This window comes from Herpailurus yagouaroundi, unplaced genomic scaffold, assembly GCF_014898765.1.
Source record: "Herpailurus yagouaroundi ecotype Mexico unplaced genomic scaffold, PumYag 182, whole genome shotgun sequence".
NCBI classification, from domain to species: Eukaryota; Metazoa; Chordata; class Mammalia; order Carnivora; family Felidae; genus Herpailurus; species Herpailurus yagouaroundi.
In genome coordinates, this window is record NW_024412413.1 from 4021360 (window position 1) to 4044127 (window position 22768).

Consider the following 22768-nt stretch of genomic DNA (forward strand, 5'->3'; position numbering starts at 1 on the left):
ACGTTTATTTATTTTTGGGACAGAGAGAGACAGAGCATGAACGGGGGAGGGGCAGAGAGAGAGGGAGACACAGAATCGGAAACAGGCTCCAGGCTCTGAGCCATCAGCCCAGAGCCTGACGCAGGGCTCGAACTCACGGACCGCGAGATCGTAACCTGGCTGAAGTCAGACGCTTAACCGACTGCGCCACCCAGGCGCCCCAACTGATCCTCTTTTTAGTTGCTGCCAGGGGGGAAAGAAAAAAAAGAAAAAGCAAAATATGGTAAGGATCAAAACTGTGTTAGATGCGTGACAGACAGTTCCACTCTAGCCTTTGGAAAAAATGGGAGACTCTCCAATATTCGAAAGAGTGCTTTTCTCAACGAAGGAGAGCCTGGGCAGATACAAAGAGATTTCACAATGTCAAAGTACTCAGATCCACACTAGGTTGGGGTATGTACTAGAAAGCTTGGATACTTGAGCATTCAGCAGATGCTAACGTACCCAAAACAGAACACCTGACAATAAAGGGTAAATTCAAATTCCTATTCCTTTCAAGGGGGGAAAAAAAAAGAAGTTTAAGACACTAGAAGAATCATCTTTATATTTTCTTCTCTCTCTCTCACTCCCCCTCACACTCTCTCTCTCTCTCTCTCACACACACACACACACACACACACACACACACACACACCCCTACCACCTCCATCCCCACTATTATTCGTTAGCAAAATATCCACGTTGTATGCTAACGTTTTGCTTATTAGAATCTTTCAATTAAAAATATAATTGAAATTGTAACTGTTAAAGCCCGCAGACCTCGGCCAGGGAGTGGGGGTCAAGATGCCGTCCCTACCGTGGAAAGTAGAATGAAGAACTATTTCAGTCACCAATGAACGAAGTACATTCTCTTATCAGGGACTCTAGACATGCATCCCTTTCCTTTTTGAATAGCACCTTCTCGTTATTAGGAAAGAAATTCACATTCACCGTAAGACTACAAACAAGTATACAGGAAAAAATGAAACCCACCCTAACTTTACCAACCGGAGACAGCTGTAGTCTATCTGTGCGGGATCCATTTGTTATGCGTATATGTACCCGTGCCTGTAAAAAGTACGCTTACAACACAGATACACATGAACGCGTGGCTCCTCAGATACAGTGTTGTGTCCTGTGCTGAGTTCCCACCGAGCATGTTATCCTGAGCACTGACTGTTTCAAGAGAATACATGTTCTCTCAAAACATGATTTTTATTGGCTGCGTATCACATTACCGTAATTTACTTAAACATCTCCAATTATGGAAACGTTGGTAACACAAATACAGCTGGCCTTGACTGAAGGCTTATCACATGTCCTAAACGGATTATCTAACCCTCACAGCCACCCTTTGCCACGACTCCATTTTGGGTTGAGTAAACTGAGTCACAGACAGGATGAACAATTTGCTCACGATCAGCCACGTACTATCTATCTAGCCCAACTCAGACAGGAGCTCCACGCCCGAGTTCCTCCCTTATTTACAGTCCTATCTATGCTAATCTTCATTATTCCTGCTCCATAAAATATCCCTGGTTATTCTGACAAGTTAATTATGTGCTGTTCCAGATTCCCATGATTTCTATCCGGAACACTTTATTCCTTAATCGACACAACTTTGTCTCAGTGTTTCCTCCAGGTAAGTTTAGCCTTTTTCAAATAGTTAATAAGCTCCCTCTCCTCTCTGGTCACATGGGGCCTTCTCCCCTCTCGGGGTCTGCTTCCAAAGTATATGCTCTGTTCCACCAACCTATAAGCTCTGGACATTGTTGATTATTTTAGCTGCAAAGTATGTTTATTTTGGGGGCGGCGCCTGGGTGGCTCAGTTGGTTGAGTGTCCGACTTCGGCTCAGGTCATGATCTCGCGGTTCGTGGGTTCGAGCCCTGCGTCGGGCTCTGTGTTGACAGTTGGGAGCCTGAAGCCTGCTTCGGATTCTGTGTCTCCCTCTCTCTCTCTCTGCCCCTCCCCTGCTCAGGCAAAATAAACATTAAAAAAATATTTTTTTTAAGTACATCTTAATATTGCTAAAATAATTCTCTAATTCTTTTCACATTTTTTTGGTCAAAATTCTGGGATTTTTTTTCCCCTTTAGTGGGGATATAATTGGCCTACCAATAAACAGATAAAGCAGTGTAAAAACAGTACCAAACAGTATCTTTACAATATCCCCACATTTCCACCCAGGAACACGGTACTTGTCTCGGTTTACGTGGCTAGTTTTCTGTCACCTAAAGTCTCAGCTATTTCTTGTTATGGATACTGTGAAATAATTGTTTTTACCGTGAAACATGAATCCGTTTAAAATCCCTGTTGTCTAGAAACTGATCAGAGGGCACAGTAAAGAAAACGGAGTGGCAGTTAAGAAAATCGGATTCCAGGCTTTTACAAACTGCTGAGTCACCACAGACAAATACTTGCCCAATGACTTCCTTTCGGTACGTAGGAGATGGATCAATCATGCTTCTCCGAATATGCACGTCCCAGGAACATAGGTCTCTACGCTAACCTCCAAGAAGTCACGTATTCCTGGGGCACTTCAGACAACAAAGAAAACGGTTCGCCCAGAACCAAGGAACATGACCGCTGTCCAGAACGACTCCACCGCCAGCTCCCCATGCGCTGCTCTGTAAAACGTGCCTGCTCTAAGGATTCTCACCAAGCTGGCCAAAGGTTTCAAGCGACAAGCCTCGAACGTCTTTTTCTGGTAGGTGCAGAACAGTAGAGGCCAGCCGGCAGAGTTTGGTTCTGGAGGCAGAATGTAGCCTGCTATCGCTCCCAGCGAGTAACTTAACTCCTCCAAACTCTGAGTGACCAGCCCAGGGGGGCACCGATCCATGGTTCACGGACTCCTTGTGCTGCACACCAGGAGCTGTGGCAGGGGTTCACCGGACAGGGTGCGTGCTGCCTTCAAGGAGCTTACAGGTCGGTGGGGAAGAGGGCCGAGGAGGCCGCATGCTCGAGAAAGCCCAGGCCTGGGGCCTGGTTCGTGTGCAGGAGTGAAACAACAGCCACCAGCAGGCTGTTACATTTTATTTACATCTTTAGTATGATTCCTCCTTTTAAATAATTTACCTCTTTTCTCCGACGGAACAAGCTGATCACTCCATGACAAGACACAAAAAGGGGTTTTGGGTCTTTAAAAGGAAAAAACTTACAGCTGCACGAAGCAGAGCCACGGTATGTGTCCTCTAGGTAGGAATTTTAATTTCGCCTACTGTAACAGGAACTGTAGGTTCAGGAAACTAATGGTGACAGCTTGATTTATGAATTTTGACATATTTCTTGAACTAGGATTACATTACAAAGAAGAGGAATTCGAAGCAAGCCGGATCTTGCCTATACGTTCAATCTTCAAATCAATAAACTGCGGTTCTGGGCAACTTGTTTCTGACAGAGGACAGACACAGGCTCACCCAGACAGGCCAGGTCCCTGTAACGCGAAAGTTCCTTAACACGCTCTCAGAGGTGAGCTAGAACGGATTCAGGGACCCACAGAGAAAACCCTTCGGTTCTTTCCTAGGCAATAACAAAAGAGAAATTCAACTCCGAGAGCAGGTGTGGTCAAAGTGACCAGGGAAAGAAGGGTTCCCGTCCGAAAGGAAGTTTTGTCTGCTCCATTTTACTTCCTTCCAAAAGCCCCATCTATGAGAAAAGCGCCGAACACAGAAGACGGTATGTGAGGGTTACTTTAAACTGTGTAAATACCCATGAGGTGCTGTCCATAAATTTCCATTTAAATGCAGGCACTGGGAGACACTGACTGAAGCGGAGCCTCTCAGTTACAGCGGGACGGGAGGGGAGCGGCGGGGAGAGGCCACACACATGCTGTCAGCCACTTCCCGCACGCGATCTCACTTCATCCCTCCAGCCACACAGGCAGGTGGTTTACACGTAATGGAGCTGAGGCTCAGAGGGGTTAAATCACTTGTCCAAGCCTACACAGCTAAGAGACGGTAAAACGACGAGGCAGATCTGGGGTGTCTAACCACGAGGTTCCGCATGGGTTCTCTGTACTATTCTCAGCTTGCTGTATGAGTATCACATCTACTCGTGGACCCAAATGTGACGAAGCACGCAAAGACAGAGGAGCCGCGGGCAGGAGAACCCACTGCCGGGACGTCTGCACCAGCCTACCTGAAATCCCCCAAGTAGTCAGGCACGGAGGTACGGGTGGAAGATTTCCGTAAAAATGGAAAACTACGTACGTGGCAAAGCGTGCAGATTACGGTATTACCAGCCGAGAAGACCCGGGGAGAGCAATCTCATGAAAGGACACTGGTTTTGGCCGGGGGGGGGGCCTGGAGAGATGACTGGGAAGGAACCAGGCTCTGCCAAGGTAAAAGCGAGTGACGCTGCATGAACTGCCAGGGGTCAGTTTACATGTGTGTGTTACACTGGAGCCATAAATGACAGCCACCTGCATACGGACACGTGTGCCAGAATCCACAGCCAGTAACACGTTTCCATACAGAAACGGAGGGTATGAGTCCAGGATAAAGTCGGGGTAAAGAGGAGTAGGTATGGGCTCCAGAGGTGAGCGTGGGTGGAAAGCCTTCCCTGCGGTGACCAGAGAAGGCACCTGTGACCTTGGGTACTGAAGGCCAAGCTACGGTCAACCTGGGTAAAGAACCCACAAGCCGAGAACGCAGGCGCTGGTCCTCCATGAGGACACAGGGCCCACCATACAGCGGCACGGAGGACCCCCCGCACTCGTCGGGCATTCCCTTCCCTGCGCTCTCATCAACTCCCCGGGGAACCAACAAGCCAGCAGTAGGGACGCAGCACAAAGCAAGTACTGACCCTCCCCAAGAGCAACGGCCTCAGTAAAATGACTGGGGGCCCCTGGGGGGCTCAGTCGGTGAAGCGTCCGACTTCGGCTCAGGGCGTGATCTCACGGTTCGTGGGTTCGAGCCCCGCGTCAGGCTCTGTGCGGACAGCTCAGACAGAGCCTGGAGGCTGCCTCGGATCCTCCGTCTCCCCCTCTCTCTGCCCCTCCCCTGCTCGCACTCTCTCAAAAATAAACAAACCTAAAAAAAGGATTAGGAAATAGCAACTGATTATTTCGGGTTCATGATCTGATAGGCAAATATGCTGGTTGAGAACATGTCAAACAGAAAGAAATCATAAAAAAGGGTTGAACAGCTGGCCTGCTCTTGACCCGTCACATCTAGATGCTAAAAGCTGAAGGTACCAGTCCCCCTCCAGAAAAAAAAGCAGCGAAAAACAATCATGTTATGATCGCTTAACAAGTGTTAAGTTTAGTCTAAAACTTTTTTTAACGAAAAAAGTACACTGGGGTCTATAAAGCTAAATTTGGGGTTAAAAAAGTATTGTTTAACTCCTTGCGAATATTACACTTTGCAGATGTTCTTATAGTCTAAAATTCAGATCTGGGTAAGTCAAATCAGAATAAGTCATGTTACAGGAAGTTAGAATATATTCAAATACGTGACAAACATAAAAGACTTTCAAAAATAATTACAGAACCCCAAATCTAGAGGAACTCTGATTTTCACGTGGAAAAGCGGTTTTATTCTCACTACATGTCTCTGTTTGCAAACAGAATAAGGACGTTTTATGGTAAAATACACACTCCTGGAGGAGGAGGAGGATCATGTCTTACTTGCTTCCTATTTCCAGAACCTAAAACTGTGTTCGGTGTGTGGAGACGCTGACCATAAATCCCCACGCGAGCACTTCCCGAATGCCTGCCGTGTGGGAGGCACAATTTAGATGTTGAGGGTCACACAACGGGCAGAACTTCCTTCGTCAAAAGCAGAGCACAGAGGTCTTCCACGTGTCTAAATGACACCTACCTCCGTAGCAGATAATTCGGGCCTGGGACTCAGGGCTGGCCACCCAGCGCACGGCCTTCACGGGCTGGACTCTTCCGTACGCTGGAGGCTTATTTTTAAAATGAAGCCGGGGCTGTGATGAAAGCTTTCTGTGTGCATATGTCTGAACACATGGGATCCAACATATGTGTGAGTGCTGGGAATCTTTTCCATCAGGGAGGAGGAGAAAGAGGAGCTGAGCAGCACTTCCACAAACCTTGTGGCAGAACGGACCAAATAACCCAAGCTGCGGAGGGCCCGGTGTAGTCGACACAACTTCTTCGGGGGGAAACGGAGGCAGACAAACTAGTTCATCCGCTTTGAAAACACGCACGTAGCTTTGTGGCAAAAAAACAGCAACCGGTTTGGTTTTTTTGTTGTTGTTGTTGTTTTTCTCATGAAAAATTCCCTTAGAGCATTTCTGACAATAGCCAAGGAGAGAACAGGGAAGAAAAAAAGTAAACCATGCATTCCTTCGGCTAACAAAGCAGCAGCCAAAGAATGCTTTCTTCATGTTTACAGCATTGATACCCATGTGCTTCTTACAAGAGAAACCAAAACAGAATCTCCATTTCAGGCCCACAAAGGTTTAAAAGTAAACCAATCACTAGAGACGCAGCGAGGAGATACTATGTTTTGTCGAGCACAGAAAACAAGGGAAGAACAGAAGTCACCAAGTGTTGGTGAACAGCTCCCTACCACGACCTGGGAAAAAGGGAGTCTAGCAACCCTTTTACAATTCAAGAAACACCACGACCCATCACGGGCAGCGAATTAAGAGTTCAAGACCCAGGGGAGGCCTGGGGAAATAAACTTCCATCCAAGGCCAGGCACACTGGACCGTCCCACCCAGAGCCCAGAGACACAAATGCAAAGGGGGACTGTCACCCTTCCTGTCACGATGGTGCAGTCGGCTCCTGCCCTTGAGAGACAGAGGGACTGCTAGCTGGCACAGCCCGCCCACAGGACCACACCTCACCTGCTCCTCGCGGACGGGAGGGGGGGCCACAGGGGCTTTTGTCAGAGGTACCGGTGCCACGCAGACCTCCCGACAAAGGTGACTCAGTCTCCTCCAGAGCGCGCAGCAGGAGTTTCTATTCGAAAAATGCTAACTGAATGAAATCACAGTCTCTCTGAGCCTTGGTTTCCTCATTTAGAAAATGATGATGGTATCTTTTTAGCCTTTTCCACAGAGGCATCCGAAGCCTCCACTAAACTAATGTAGATAAAAGGATCTTTATAACAGGGAAAGGGCCCCACAACCGTAAAGGGTGCCATCCAGGCGGGGGCCACCACATTCAGTGCAAAGAATGAACTTACGCGGACAAGCACAGAGACCCAGCTGGGCTTAAACGGCTTCTGATCAGACCTCCAAGCAACCAGGCAGTGCATAAAGATCTAGGAAAATCTGTCAATCATTTTGGGATCCTAGTTCAAAGAGGCAAGGATAATTAGGCCCTAGATGCTTCTCGAGCGCAAGCTTCACAGAAGAGATACCCGTCTGTTTCATCCAACAAAAGGTCCCCACAGCCGGGAACATTCACATTTGACGAGTAGATGAATCAGAGACAGAGATGCGAGTCCCCGGGAGTGCCAGACTTGAGCCGAGACTGGGCACAAGGGGCCCGGCTGGCCTAGCAGATGCAGACTCACCAGCCGCCAGCACCTTCGGTCTGAGGTCCATCAGGAAGGAAGCCTGTTGTAAACCTCTTCTTGCAAACCCCGGAACGCTCTTAAATGAGAGGCAGGCATGATGGTACAGGCCCAGGAGCTCAGAGTCAGACAAATCTAAATACTACTCTGGATCGGGCAACTCACCAACCTGGTGGCCTCTCCTAAAACGTGGTTAACAGAGCCTGCTTTTCGGGGCTGATACAAATATCCAAGTTGATAAGACATGTAATTCACTCTGCACCACGCTGGGACATAAGAAACACTCAACAGGGTATCAGTCCTCAGGGTATCACCCTTCCTCTGGGTGAAGAATGAACCAAATCAGATTAGGTGGCACAAAATCCCCCTAACTCAAACAGAGTTAGGGCAGAGACAGAGCCAAATTTCCCTTCGGGCCCAAATCTGGGTGGAAGCAAGAGCCTGGTGATAGAGACCCACTACGCCGCATAATCCTCTGATTGCTTTCCCTGGAGGCAACAATGACCAAGGTCAATGTCTAACAGCCAGCGAGAACCAGGATTTGACTACAAGAATGAAGAAGCTTCTAGGACTGTGACGCCGTGGCAGATTCTTTGGAAGGAGAAACAAATCCCAGAAGGAATGGGTTCGGGGAAGGCACTTCGTTGGCACAGTAAGAAAGCAGGGGCAACAGGGGCATTCTTCTACTCAGAGTATGACCTTTCTCATTCCTTCGAGAATGTTTGCTCAGAAACCAGGAGGGCTATTAGCAATCACACACGTGAAGGGACATACCACCGACTTCCTGTGAGCCCCAATGACCTCTCCACAGCAGCACTTGGGCACACTCCAGATTTACTTATGGTGCAACCTGATCCTGACTTGAGTGAGTTATTTCACAAGCCTTTTAAGGGTTACTACGTTTTGTTCCTATAAGAGGCCTATCCAAATCAGCAACAAAAGAACAGTTAAACACAAGAAAAGCCACCTCTTTTGTGCTCCTCAAGAAAGGCAGTCTTGGTCATTAAAAAGGCAAAGTGTTTTTTATTCTCCATCACCTTTCTCTCACAAAAATCGGGCCAGTAACTTTCCAGGGTGGGGAGGGGATTAGTAGTCTTTCACTCATACCTGCTTGAAAGTGGGGAGGAGTCGAGATGCTAGATGCACATCTGAGCCAGCTATCTGGCATCTGGTTCCGTGCCACATCCTGTAGAAATGATTCCGATGATCGACGATGCACAACACACAGAATTGAGACGTCAGATGACCGTTTTCTTGTCAACCTTTTCTCTGTTCTTCAGATTGGATGACTTCTATGGTTCTATCTCCAAGCACACCGACTCTTTCCTCTGTCACCTCTCTGGAGTTGTCAAGCTCATTCAGTAAAATTTTCAAATTGTATTTTGGATACCGTGTTTTTCAGTTCTAGATCTTCCATTTGGCCCTTTTACTTTTATTTTTATTTTTCTAGTTTCTATTTCTCTGTTGAGTTACACTATCTTTTCACTCATTAGAAGCATATTTTCCTTTACATCCTTGGGCATAGTTACAATTGCTTTAAAACCTCTGTCTGCTAAACCCAATGTCTGTGTCCCTGCAGTTTCTGTTGGCCATCTTTTTTCTCTTGGAAAACGGGGCATACTTTCTTGTGCTTACAGTAAGTGTGGGCTGTATCCTGGACATTGCGAATGCTAGGCCACGGAAACTCTGGTTTCTATTTTATTCCTCTAGAAAATGCTGAATATTTTTGTTTTAGCAAGCAATGATCTTGGATGGCGTTAAACTGTAAACTCTGGCACGGCAGCTCAAATCTCAGTACAATCGTTTTATCCTTGGCTCAGCTGCCTGGAGCCTGCCCCGCATGTGTGATTCAGGCATCGGCATGGACTCAGGCAGCAGGTGCCCAGAAGCCGGGGCTTGCTTTCTCCCACCTGGGAGTCCCTCCTTCGCTTTCCAACGGCTGTGATTACTCCAAACTGTCCATTTCATCTTTAAGGTGAAGGGAGTGCAGATTTTCTTTCAGAGTTCTAATAACTGTCCTGCACAGCACACACGGGGCTGCTCCCTTCTTCCAAGTGGCAATTCAATTCCCAAACCTGCCGGTTTGTGTCAAAGTTGATTATGTTCACAAGGCTGTCTTTTGTCCAGAGTTTACAAGTATCATCTGCAGGAGGACCAGTCCAATGGTAACACACAGGGCCATTAACAGAAGCAGAACCCACACAACTTGGTGTTTGTTTTTTTCCCCCCAATTTTTCACTTCTTCCCACAACGCTGTGGGTCACAAATTCAGAAAGGGCTCTGTCAGGCAGGCTGTCTCCGATTCGTGTGGCCTCTGCCGCGCAACTAGGGAACTGAGCTTGGAACTAAGGATCTGAGCAACTACCCAAAACCCTTCCAAGATGGTTTCTTGATCCCACGTCTGCTGCCTTGGCGCTCCCTGACCAGTCTCCTTCACTCTCCTCAGTAGAGTTCATCCTCCAGGGCTTCCCCAGGCAGACTTGGCAAAATCATGGCACAGTGATCGCAGGCAATCTGCACGTCTTACATGGTGACTGGCTTTTAAGAGGCTAGAAACGGAATCTCCAAGACCAGTCAACGGCTGTATCAGAAATGGTGGAAGATCACTCCCACCATATACTATTCTTCAAAGGAGCCACGGGGCTTTAAAGTCATCAAACTGAAGAGAATGGGGAAATAAATGCTAATCCTTGATGGGAGAGTGGCAGAGTCAAATTCCAGGTATGTGTTTGCAGCCATCTTGGAAAAAATAAATGTGTCACACATATATCTGATATACTTCATCAGGCAAAACAAGTGCCACCCGAAGAAAATTCCAGTGAAATATAGGCAGGCTAATTCAGTGTTAAGCATGTGGTCCAATTCTCCCGCCATCTTTTTTCTCATCTTTTCATGTGTCAGTGTAGTTCCACCTAAGCTATTCAGCATAAAAGAGGTTTCCAGGGGCAGTTTATTGAGTTTCCAAAGACTTAATACTTAAATACTGTATCAGTTTCAAAATATCTAAAAGAAATGCTTACGATGCAATCATCCAGAAATGCTGGTCACAGATTTAAGGGTTTGTTTTTTTTTTTTTTTTATTACTAACATAATGGCCCATAACTACCGTTTATTACGTTATCTACTGTGTGTTTCAAAGTTTCTAGCATTTCAAATGCTAGATTTAAATTTTAAATCTGTTTTTATTGACTGTTTCCTACGTGATAGTAACAATGTGTTCAAATGCCCAGGCTCTGGACAAACATTGATACTTTATAAGAAAAGAGACTGACTCAAACACACGGAGGACACATACAAAGCAACGCTATAAAAATACAAACCCTGATATAAACAAATATGACACGTTATGCGTATCTGTGGGATATATGCACATACCTAGCATCTCCAACTACCTTCTAAGCAAACTTTCATTCCAGAAAAGTGTACATATTCGAAATCCTAAATATCACATTCTAAAGGAAGCCATATACATATGAAACATCCTCAGAAATCATCTTACCTTGTCTTGGTTATCTTTATTCTTATAACACAGATTTCCAATCAGACGAATAAGATGAGACTTAAAACCTTCAGCCACGTTTGAGACGTCACCCTCTGCTTTTACACAACCACTGGTACTGAAGATGTTTGCAGTGTCATTGCCAGCCACGTGAATCAGTCGTAAAAGATCTATACAAAAAACAATGAACTTTCTTTTCCAGAAGAAAATGTTTACTATTATAAAATAAAGCTTTCTTTAAATGAAAAGTAGAAGACTCTTTCTTTCGTTTTAAATTTTTTCATGACTCAGGTTTTGGGGAGATAAACCACAGGGATCATCCCGACTTGGACTTTCTATCCACAAAGGAAAGTTAGCTGAAAATTTTCTGCAATCTTTCTTATAAAGAGGTTTCCAACCCCACATTCTTTCTTTATGAAGGAACTCATGTGACAACCACAGTCCGCTAAGTCTAAAATGCAATACCTATTCTACAGTGAGCCATAGGACAGAAACCAAGAAGTATGTTGACTTTTTTCTTGCAGATCATCAGAAGGCAGCATGTAGTCTCCAGAAATCTACTCTGGCTCCATTCAAAAGGAGTAACCCTGTCATGCTCTATGAGATGCCTCTCAGACAGCACACGAAAACAGATCATCTTCCAGAAGCTGCAGTGACGTGTTTCCACATTCTCTCATTTAACACTCTCAACAGACCTAGTAGAGGCAAGTATCATTTTCTCCATTTCAGAACGAAGAACTCAAGCTCACAGAGGGTAGGAATTTGGCTGAGTTGGGTGGACAGCCCATGGCTGCCTTGGCTGCACGCACGGTTTTCAACAATGATTCTGTTTCGCAGGTCTGTGGCATTTTATTCTGATCATCACTAAAAGCACTGCACTCCAAATAAAACACTCACATGAGATTCTAAATATCTTCTACAGCTCCCTGCTGACTTGTCTGCCCACCTAGACACAATTCATCCTTCTTGGAGAACGCATCTCCACCAGAAATATGGTCTTTTTTAAAGGAAAAAAAACAGAGAACAGCAAATAACAACACCATAAGCATGGCTAGCCACAAGGAACAGGTCCTACTTGAATTATGCTGCAAACAGCTTTTTAGCAAAGATGGTATTCCAGACAATGGCTTCTTGTGTAAAACCATTTTCTTCTAAGAACGGAATGCATAATTACTATGTGTAGGGCACTATTCTTTGTGTCCATGAAGGTAATTGGGAAAAATCTACTAGCAAATTTGGAAAACTGATATAAAAGGCACCATCATCATCACTGAAACTACTACCCCCATCATCACAACCCCCCACACCACACACCCCTGAGGAGACGCCCACTATGTGCAGCCTGTGGAACACGTGTTAGGACTCTCATCTACTGACCAGGCGTCCTGAGTTACACAGCAGGCAAGTGGCAAAAGCCTGAGCTGTTACCAAAACACAATGATTCTTGTTAAGAAAGACTATTCCAAAAATAATCTCAAAAATATACCAATACAATGAAAATTAAGGATCTGTGTTTGGACTTATATTTCAGTGTGACGAGCCGAGGATTCCTCAATTAAACACGATGATAAGGGTGACGCTTCACTCACCAATCACTCTTTCCAGCAAGCCAGGGAAAACCTGCAGATAGCTGAGCAGATCGGTGTTGGCGGTCATTTCACACAAGACATCGAGAAGCCTAATCGTGGCCAACGCCTCCTAAAAACAGAAAACGTGACTTTTAAGTCAAGCTACATGGTCTGCAACTGTTACAAGTAAGGCAAGAGGATGGAATGTTACAGTAGCTGCTAAAGAGGTGGTGCTTGTGGAGAGTGTCTGAAGAGAGAGACAAAACGATCGAGAAGACAGAAGTATTAAAAATGTACGTGAACAATCGTTTTCACTACCAGCAGCACCAGCCATCAAGAACGCAAGATTATGTGTCATTATGTGTCTTCCGGGAGCAAAGAGGCAGAAAAGTTCTTATTCAAGCAAAAATACCTTCCAACAGTGGAGCAAATGTTCAAAATTACTAGCTACATACATAACATTTATGCAAATACTTTCTTTTTAAAGTGTTCCCAGCAAGCAAGTTCTACTTTAAAGATACAAATATCCCATGAAATACATTAATTTCTTGTCCACAGGAATCCTGTAAAATGCTGTGGTCGAAAGAACTCTGGCTGCAGGAACTTGCATTATTTCTGGGGAAATAAAAACTTACATATGCAGTATGGTGGAAGGTAGAGAAAGATAGTATTATTTGAAAATGTCAGTTCACGTAATAATTGATCGTCAAATGGGCTACACGAACAAGAGACTACCAACTACCAACCATACGGCATTAGGTAATCTGAATAAAACGTCAAAAATCCAATCCTCTGCAGATTTCGACCCCAGTTTCTAAAGTACACGCTATTGGACAAAATGTGGTAGATGCTATACATTTAGGTCATAAAGACAACATTCTTCAAAAGAAAAATAAATTACTCGGATGGGTTAACTCTAACTGTGTAGTTATTTTTCTCCAGTTAGGAGATTTAAAGGTAATATTTTAATCTACCATTCTGAAATCTCAAAATAAACAGCAAGAAACAACGCGTATTTTGAATGCCTTGTTTGTCATCGCCAGATACCATTCCTCCTTCCAGAAGAGGCTGATTGGTCCGAGGGCTGGGGCAGAATACATGCCAGAGAGAGCAAAGAAACTAGGAGCGACTATCGGGATCCCGTCAGAAGGAACCAGAAACAACCTGAAGAAGGTCCCACTGGCCAGCAATGGCACATTAGGACATCAGGAAGAATTAGAGCTAAAGTGGACGGAAGATAAATCAAGTGGCTTTAAAACCATGACTTCACGATGCTGATGAAAACCTAAACAATTCACTCATCATCTCTGGATGATGCCACAAAACCAACTCCTTACTCTGAAGACTGATAATCAAAGGGGGAGGAAAAAAACAAGCATTTGTTGTACTTTTCATAAACACGGTGTACTGTGGGTAACCTGATAGCTGATTAAGAGAAGTTTCTGAATGATAAAAGTCAAGATACCACCATCTGCAATGCCCAAAGAATGAAGGGATCTAGGGAACAGTCATTTACAAGTGCTAACATCACAGAAAGAGACAACCGGACGTCACGTGCCTCTTGATGAAGGCCCTCATCGCCAACAATAAAACACTATCGGGGAAAAAAAAGACACAAAAACCTAACCCAAATGTGAACAGGTTTCTGGAACTAATTATCAGTCACAGGAAATGCCAGGAAGAGAAGAAGAATATGTTAAACACCACCACGGAGTTACAATCAAAATCCAAACTGTAGAAAACTCTACAGGTAAGACAACCCAGTGTCTTCCATCAAGAACTAGCAAAAAAAAAAAAAAGAACTAGCAAGGGGGGGGTGGAGCAGGGCAAGAAAGGAGACCATGTATATTAAAGGATATCTGAGATACAACAACTGATTGCAGTGCATGGACTTTATCTGTATCCTGATTCAAAGGAATAAACTAGAACAAAATTACTGGATAATGGGAAAAGCCTGAGTATCATAATTACATTGCTAATTTTTTAGCTGTGTGCTAACTGTGGTTTACTTCTGTGTGACTCATCACCTTTTAACACATAAAACATCGGGCTGATGAAACTCGTGGGAATTTTGTTTCAACGCAGGGCGGACGGTGGGATTGTGGACAAAACAAGAAAAGTAATTAACGGAGAGGAGAGCTGCTGATGCAGGGCATGGGCTTGCAGGATACTTTTTTCTCTTAGTCTGCTGGAAATTTTCCATGATAAAGAGATAACAGTAACATCAGAGGGTTGGAAGAGAGAATCTAGAAGTTTCCTTCCAGCTCCTAAATTCTAGGATATTAACTGAGGTCAACCCCAGTGAAAATTAATCTCTCTCCACCTAACACATTCCCAATTTTAGTCATTAGAATCCTTTTATTACTAATGTGTTTCTAACGTGCATTTGGAAACTAATAATGAAAAAACAGCTAGGAAAAATATTCTCTTAAAAAGCAGGATGGGGCGCCTGGGGGGCTCGGTTGGTTGAGCATCCAACTCTTGGTTCCGGCCCAGGTCACGATCTCACGGTTTGTGGGTTTGAACCCCGAGTCGGGCTCTGCATTGACAGCACAGAGCCTGCTTGGGATTTTCTCTCCCTCTCTCTGCCCCTCCCCTACTCATTCTCTCTCTCTCTCAAAATAAATAAATAAACTTAAAAAATAATAAAAAAATAAGAGGAATGAGCAAGATGTCCTTCTGCTACTTACAAGTATCATAAAACCCTATTCATTGGATTGGGCTCTGGGGAAAAAAGACACAGGCACATCAAAGGAACAGGACTCTGCAATGGGCACAAGGGGGGGAAGAAAGATTTGTCTCCCATCTACACCATCCGGCAAGATTGACTTCACCCTTACAAGATTTAACGTTGTGGAAAACTGATAATTATGCAAATGACTCTTATCTACAGAAAGGCAGATTACTTGTGTCTGGCTGGAATGTAATTAATTACTGCCTTGTGCACAGACCAGCGTTTGCATCTCTGTTTAAGTCATTCCAGCAGGCCTTCAGTGCCTATAAAACACGTAGCTCTGACTTCTTTGACGGTTGTTAGTATCTCACTGGTTCTCTCTGTAAAACGTTGGAAATACAGAAAGGGATCCAAAATTATACAAGAATTTAATATATGACAAAAGTAACATTAAAATTAATGGAAAGGATGAGATTACTCACTAAATGGCATTGATACAACAATTAACAGCTAATATTTGGGAAACACTAACTATGTACTAGTCAGCATACAAAATGCCTACATGAAATACCATTTGTCTTGGGGTGCCTCAGTGGCTCAGTCAGTAAGCGTCCAACTCCTAGTTTTCGCTCAGGTTATGATCTCACTAGCCCCAAGCTCCACGTCGTCGGGCTCTGTGTTAATGGTGTGGAGCCTGCTTGGGATTCTCTCTCTCCTTTTTTCTCTGTCCCTCCCCTGTGCGTACTCCCACACACGCTTCCTCCCCCCCGCCGCGGCCACCTCTCTCTCAAAATAAATAACTAAACATTAAAAAAAGTACCATTCATCTTACTGGTATAGAAATGGAGGCACAGAGGGTAAGTAACTTTTCCAAGATGAAGATCAGACACCAATGATAAAGGAAATCAAGATTCAAATCCAAGCCGTCCTTTACCAAAGATTATATGCTCTTGGATCATCAAGACATAAATAATTCACTTGGATCTATACTTCACTCCTTACTCAAAAATAAATTCAAGGCCAGTTAAAAATGTGGACAGAATACCAAAACAAAACAAAACAAAACAAAACAAACCCCTAGAATATACAGGTGTGTATTTCCACAGTCTAACTGGAGATGGCTTTATAAAATATGTAAGAAAAAAACAAAAACAAAAAACAAAAAAACCTTCAGAAACCAGAAGGATACAACTGGTAAGCCTAACTAGATTAAAAACAAAAAGTAAAACTTCTAAAAGGCCAAGAATATCACAGATAAATTCAAGCAAACAATTAACTCTGGGGAAAGAAAAGTTTCCTGCATATGTGACAAAAACACCAATTTTCTGAAAATGCTCATTAATAACTTTATTTTAAAAGGTAAACTGACACACAAAAAAGCGAACATGCTGGACACCGAAACAATTAACGAGAAATGGTAATCAAACCAGATTAGTGAAAGGCCGCAAACCCACGCACTCTCATGCTCTGTTGGTACGGCATTTAGAAATATTCCTGAAATTTTTAAATAAACAGACTCTGGCTCGGCGATTCGACTTCCAGGAATTTATAATTCCAGATCAGCTGGTCCAAAATTGCAGAGACACCTACACTGGGGCATTATCTGTGAAAAGGTTTTTAAAACAAAACCCTGGAGGCAACTGAGGTGTATGCTGACAGACGGTCAATGAGAAAGTTCTGGCAGATCGATCTAGTGAGACACTGTTCACCTGTGAAGGAGGAGGAAGTGCACAAGACACACAGAAAAAGTAGTAATGGACCGAACCAAGAGGCAAAACACAGGCGTGTACATACAAAAAACTCTGAAAGGAAAAGAAAAAAAAGTATACGCTAAGATATCCGCAGAAAACAGGAGGGCTGGGCGAGAATGAGGACTTTTTGTTTCGCTGACTTCAGTGTGAACTTTTTTTACTGAATAAGCAAGTATTATCTGCATAGCACAAATATTTAATCCCTTATCAGTCTGTGGAATAAAAGATTACCCGTTCTCATTCAAATGCCTACTACAGAAACATATTACAACTGAAGTTGGGGAACGCAGAGTGAAACAGGAAGAGAAACCCACAACCGAAGATCATTTTCCTAACGGACAAATACAAGAAAATACAAAACTGAAGGAAATATTTTTCACTTTCAGAGGAAAGGCCAGGCTCACCACAAGCAACAAGACGAAGGCTCGAGACAAAGCTAACTGACCCGTCAGTCCTACGAGATAAACAGCACACTAGGAGCGACAAAAATGTATCAGAAACTAGAAAAAAGGGTACACACAAAATACCAAAGGCAGAAGCACGCACGTTAATGTGAGAACCTAAGACTATTTTCACTAAGGCGGCATGGAAAAAAAAAAAAAAAAAAACACCCTCAGGATTTTAGAGGCACACAATTACATAAATTAACACACAGATGATACAAACACGACTTTTCGTTCCAATTTTTCAGCCACAGCATGGTAAGAACCTTCCTGGGTATCTTGTCCTACGGATATCCCAGCCGGGTAAATGCAGTGGTCTGCTGTCTGCTGGCTGGGGGAGACAGGGAGAGGAGGCAGGAGTGGGGAGCCCCGATCAGCGGCATTTGCTGGTTTCCACGGTGTAAATACCTCTACCCTGGAGTATTTAACATCTCAGGGGGTTCTGAACATTTAACGATGGACTCAGAAGTCAGTACAGGCCAGCCCCAGTAGCCACTGGGTATATGGTATATTGAAATATTGAGGTTAGAGGTCTTCTTAAAAACTACTGTGGCTTTTTTAAAACCTTCTAACTTAAAGGAGAACACATATACGGTAACGTGCACAAGTCAGGAGGGTGGAGGTTAATGAGTTTTTACAAAGTGAACTACTGGGGAAAGAACCATTCTAACCGTTCTAGCTTTAAGACAGAAGGGAAGGAAGACAGGACAGTTCTCAAAAGAAAACGGCCTATAAATTTTTATCTATTGGTGCACCTGGGTGGCTCAGTTGGTCTGACTCCTAGTTTTGGCTCAGGTCATGACCTTGCAGTTCCTAAGTTCCAGTCCTGCATCAGGCTCTGTGCTGACAGCACGGAGCCAGCTTGGGATTCTTTCTCTCCCTCTCTGCCCCACGCCTGCCTGCTCATTCTCAAAATAAGTAAATAAACTTAAGTTAATTTCTATCTATTAATATACAGTATTTCCTCCCATCTTAGAAATGAAACTATCTGAAAGAAATACACAAACTTTCCCCAATATAAAAAGTTCCATCGGGCACCTGAGTGGCTTCGTTGGTTAAGCGTCCGACTTCGGCTCAGGTCATGATCTCACTGTTCCTGGGTTCGAGCCCCGCGTCGGGCTCTGTGCTGACAGCTCAGAGCCTGGAGCCTGCTTCGGATTCTGTGTCTCCCTCTCTCTCTGCCCGTACCCACTCACACTGTCTGTCTGTCTCTCTCTCTCAAAGAAAATAAACATTAAAAAAAAAAAACTAGTTTCATCAGGTCATTTCTTATGACAATATTGAAATTATCTGTACTATAAATACAAGTGCCCTGAAAAAGTTGAAAGCTGGGTCTTAACCAAGTACTAAGTTTTAGTTCCTTTTCTGTCTCCTAGAGAATTGATTTTTGAAACTTTTTAGAAGCACAGCTCACTGCTCCTCCTACTGGAAACAAAGGCCAATCTATCTCCAGGAAGGAAAGGCAGTAGGAAGCTGAGATTTGGCTCTTCTAGCACAGAAATGAGAATGAAAGTACCAGCTTTGCCAGCGAGCGCAAATGTGGTCTGTAGGAACGCGGCACAGAAAATCCACAGCAAAGTAACCTTGAAAAACAGTACATTCACCGAGAAGGAAATCTACTGTCACAGTGGAAGTCCTAACCGCGGCCCGCGGTTACAAGGGAAGCTAAGAGGTTCGTGGCATCACGCACAGCTCCCTGGAAAACGCTACGGATCCGCATGGTGGGTGGTCCTGTGGAGGGCGGCCCCTCCCACCCATCATTCCCACAGACGTCAGTGTTACCGACGTATGCTTGACACAATAAAAATACGCCCATCTTGAGTGTATGGTACACAGTTGTGTCGACATACACGGCCAGGTACAACCTTTCCATTACCCAAAACGTTCCCTCGTGCCCCCCACAATCAATTCTACCCCTCCAGACCTCCAGCCCCTGGTGACGTTTCGCAGGCTTTGTTATTGTTGGTAAGTTTCGCGCTCTACTCTGGCTACCCTCATGCAGCAGGTTTGCGATTCCTCTCTGCCTGTGTGACAAACACATCCCTTTCTACTGTTGAGTAGTGTCCCAGAGAAAGAACCATTCTAACTTTAACACAGGAGGGAAGGAAGATGGGACAGACAAGAATAAAGAGACTTTGTCACGCAAAGAGAAGGGAAGCGGAATTGGCATGAAGTAGCTTCCGTCCCCTTGGTAAAGACGCGAATGATCCAGGGCAGCCTTGAGGAGAATAAAAAAAAATACTTGAAGAAGCTGACCAGGCTGGTGTATGATCGCGAATCTCCTACAAGGACAGAAGAAACAAACTTTCTGGAAGGCAATTTAAAATGTGTACCAGAAGCTTTAAAACGGGATACACCCTTACGGGCAGCAATTTCACGCCGAGGCTAATACGAGGCAAACGTACAAAGATGTAACTGTGAAGGCATGTACCACAGCCCTGGCGACAGTGAGCACAAGTGGGAACAGCCTGAATGCCGGACGGGCAAGCTGTGGCAAGTTCTTTACTTACAATGCTACCCTGGCTTTTCTCATGACATTCACAACGGACGGTTCATGCAGTCAGCCGATACTAAATGCCTACTGTGTACCATGAACATAGGAACGTAAGAGTCAAAACTTTTACCCTCATAAAACTTACATTCCGTAGAAGAAAAAACAGAAACTTACAAAAAGCACAGCATGGTTTCATTTTTCATAATACATGTTTGTGCACGTGTGCATGCATACATTTGATGTTAGCTGCCTGGAAAAATACGTTACCCAGAATTTTGTTTCAAGTCGTTAAATCTGGATGGTAGGAAGACGGGCACTGTCTTCCCTTACCTGTGTTTTCCTAACTGTTCCAAACCGAGGATACTGTCCTCATCCATTCGGGCCACTGTAACAGAACACGGCAGACTGGAGGGCTTAGAGACAACATTTATGGCTCACAGTTCTGGAGGCTCCAAGTCCACGGTCAGGGTGCCTGCACGGCTGGGGTCCAATGAAGGCCCTCTTCCGGGCTGCAGATGGCCAACCGCACCGTGTCCTCACGTGGTGGAAGGGGCAAGGGATCCTTCCGAGGTCTCTCGCATAAGGGCACTAATCCCATTCACGAGGGCTCCAGCCTCAGGACCTCACACCTCCCACGGGCCCCACCTCCGAACAGCATCACGTGGGCCACCAGACTTTCAACATACGAATTTGGAGGCAGGGCACACTCAGTCCATATGTTACTTACGCACTATATTTTAAAGCTTTAAAAGAGAAATTCTCATGGAGGACCAGACTAGGTCAGAAAATCTCCCTTTCCCTCTCTCATTCAAGATTATGAAACCTGTCCTCGTACCTCATCATCAGCGTGCTGCTCAGAGGTCAGTTTCAGCACGATCTTGCACTGATTCACAAACGTGGTTGCAATCAACTCGGCATGGCTCAAAAACACAGGGATGTCATCCTTGGTCAGTGGCTCATCACCCACGATTTTCGCTATCATAAGGTCCAACAAGGTGACTCTGTGAAACATAAAAAAAATTTTACATAAATACGAAATATTGAAATTGCACCACACCAAAAATATTTACAGAGCGCATTTTAAGAGGATGTTTTAATTTTTTAAATTCCTTACTTTGTTTATAATGTCTAACTAGGGCAAATATTTTTTGTGAATAAAATCAATCTTCATCAGTTACATGTTTTTTCAAATCTTGACTTCTCTGATGTGACGTGGCTACAGAAACGAGCCCGTTATATGCCCTTTACTGTGAGCCCTTAATTCAGTTATTTCAGAAATGCTGTCAAGTTTTATAACGCGTACACAATATCAACAACAGCAAAGTTCAGGGGACTCACATCCATTCACAGCTCACTCCTGGGCTACTGAGCGCTTTACACACACGGATCTCATTTACTCTACCGACACTCCAAGAGACAGGCACTGCCACTGGCCTGCACTAAGAACGGCAAACAGGGCTCAGTGAGGCCAATTCACACGCCCCATATCACACGTGCCGAGCTGCATCAGGACCCAGACACAGGATTCCAGCTCTCACTCCTGGGCCACAGGCCTCAGCCGCTCACTTTGCTGTCCTTCCTGTGAAGGCTGGCTTTGTTTATTTCATCATTTTAGTTTACCAAGACATAAATCTGAAGACCAGACCTATTCGATTTTACATCAACACTTACATTATCCCATAAGTGTTTCCATTCAACAAACTCTTTCCTTCTCTGAGAAAAAAAAACAAGTCTCACCCAGGGCAATCTATCCAGTATAAACCAAGCAGGATGTTTCTCAAAATTACGCTCTGACTTGAGATTACATGTATAATTCTCATTTATTTTTGAACCAGAAAGGACAGGAATGCTTAGCAAATAGGGGAAATTCACTTACAGTAGGCTTGGAGCGTTTCTTACCAAACAAACAGAAAAAAGAATTTGTTTACTCTTGCAAGTTTCAAGCATGAAATGAAACTATACCAAACTCTTCCTGTATTTTTGCCAAATGATGGGAAAGATCATCCTTCTGGGGGAAAAAAAAAAAATCACACACAGACCTTACAGGTTTTCAAAACTCCTAAAACCTTCAGATTTCTTACAGCAATTATTAATCCAAAATAAAACAGATGACCCCCTCAACTGAGTACAGAAGAACAACAAACAGTGCAGTGCTAGGGTTATTTTTGTTTTCCCTTATTCACACAGAAGCTTTAAAAAATGAATGGGGTGCTCTCAGGCCGTAAAGCCAGGCTTTCCGCTTTCCCCAGGCAGGTCGACTTTCCGGGAACGCTGGGGAGGAGGCTACCTACTAGGTATGATCCAAAAGGAACCCAGATGTCTGCGCTAAAAATATTCTTTTTAAGCTGGGAAAGCGTGACAATGGCTGCTAGGTATGACAAGTCATAAGCTCTGGTTTCAGGGAACTCAGCGCCTCGTGGACTCAGAACAGAGCACAGAAAAAGGAGGAGCAGACTCTGAAGGGGTTGTGTGAGGTCCAAGACAGAAAGAGTAGGCCCAGGGTGGTACCCAAGTTTGTCAGGCAGAGGCAGGAAGGCCCTGGAGTCCCAGGGGACACACAGAGGGAGGCCTGGAAGCGGCGGCTGCCAGATATGGTAACAGGTGCAGATGCTGCCTTCTTTACAGGCTCAGCAGAGGCCGTTCAACCCTCACACTCCTCCCTGCTCGGGCGAAGCACCTCTACTGTGTGACTGTAACACGGGACAGCAGAGCAGACGAGGACTTAAGTGATTTTAAGTGGGGGGGGGGGGGGGGCCCCAAAACGTGATGGTTAAAAAAAAAAAAAAAAAGCAAAGTTAAAATAACAACAGAAAAACGGAGGAAAGAAATT

General features: G+C 44.5%; 1 protein-coding gene across 1 annotated transcript in view; it reads right to left on the reverse strand.

The window, feature by feature from the left end:
* Window positions 1-22768, reverse strand: part of ATXN10 (ataxin 10) — a 148951-nt gene that overhangs the window by 81367 nt on the left and 44816 nt on the right. The window contains exons 6-8 of the mRNA XM_040490560.1: window positions 20774-20939; window positions 12598-12706; window positions 11009-11178 (exon numbers count right to left, since the gene is read on the reverse strand). Coding sequence (XP_040346494.1) covers window positions 11009-11178; window positions 12598-12706; window positions 20774-20939 — 445 coding nt within the window. The remainder of the gene's footprint in view (window positions 1-11008; window positions 11179-12597; window positions 12707-20773; window positions 20940-22768) is intronic.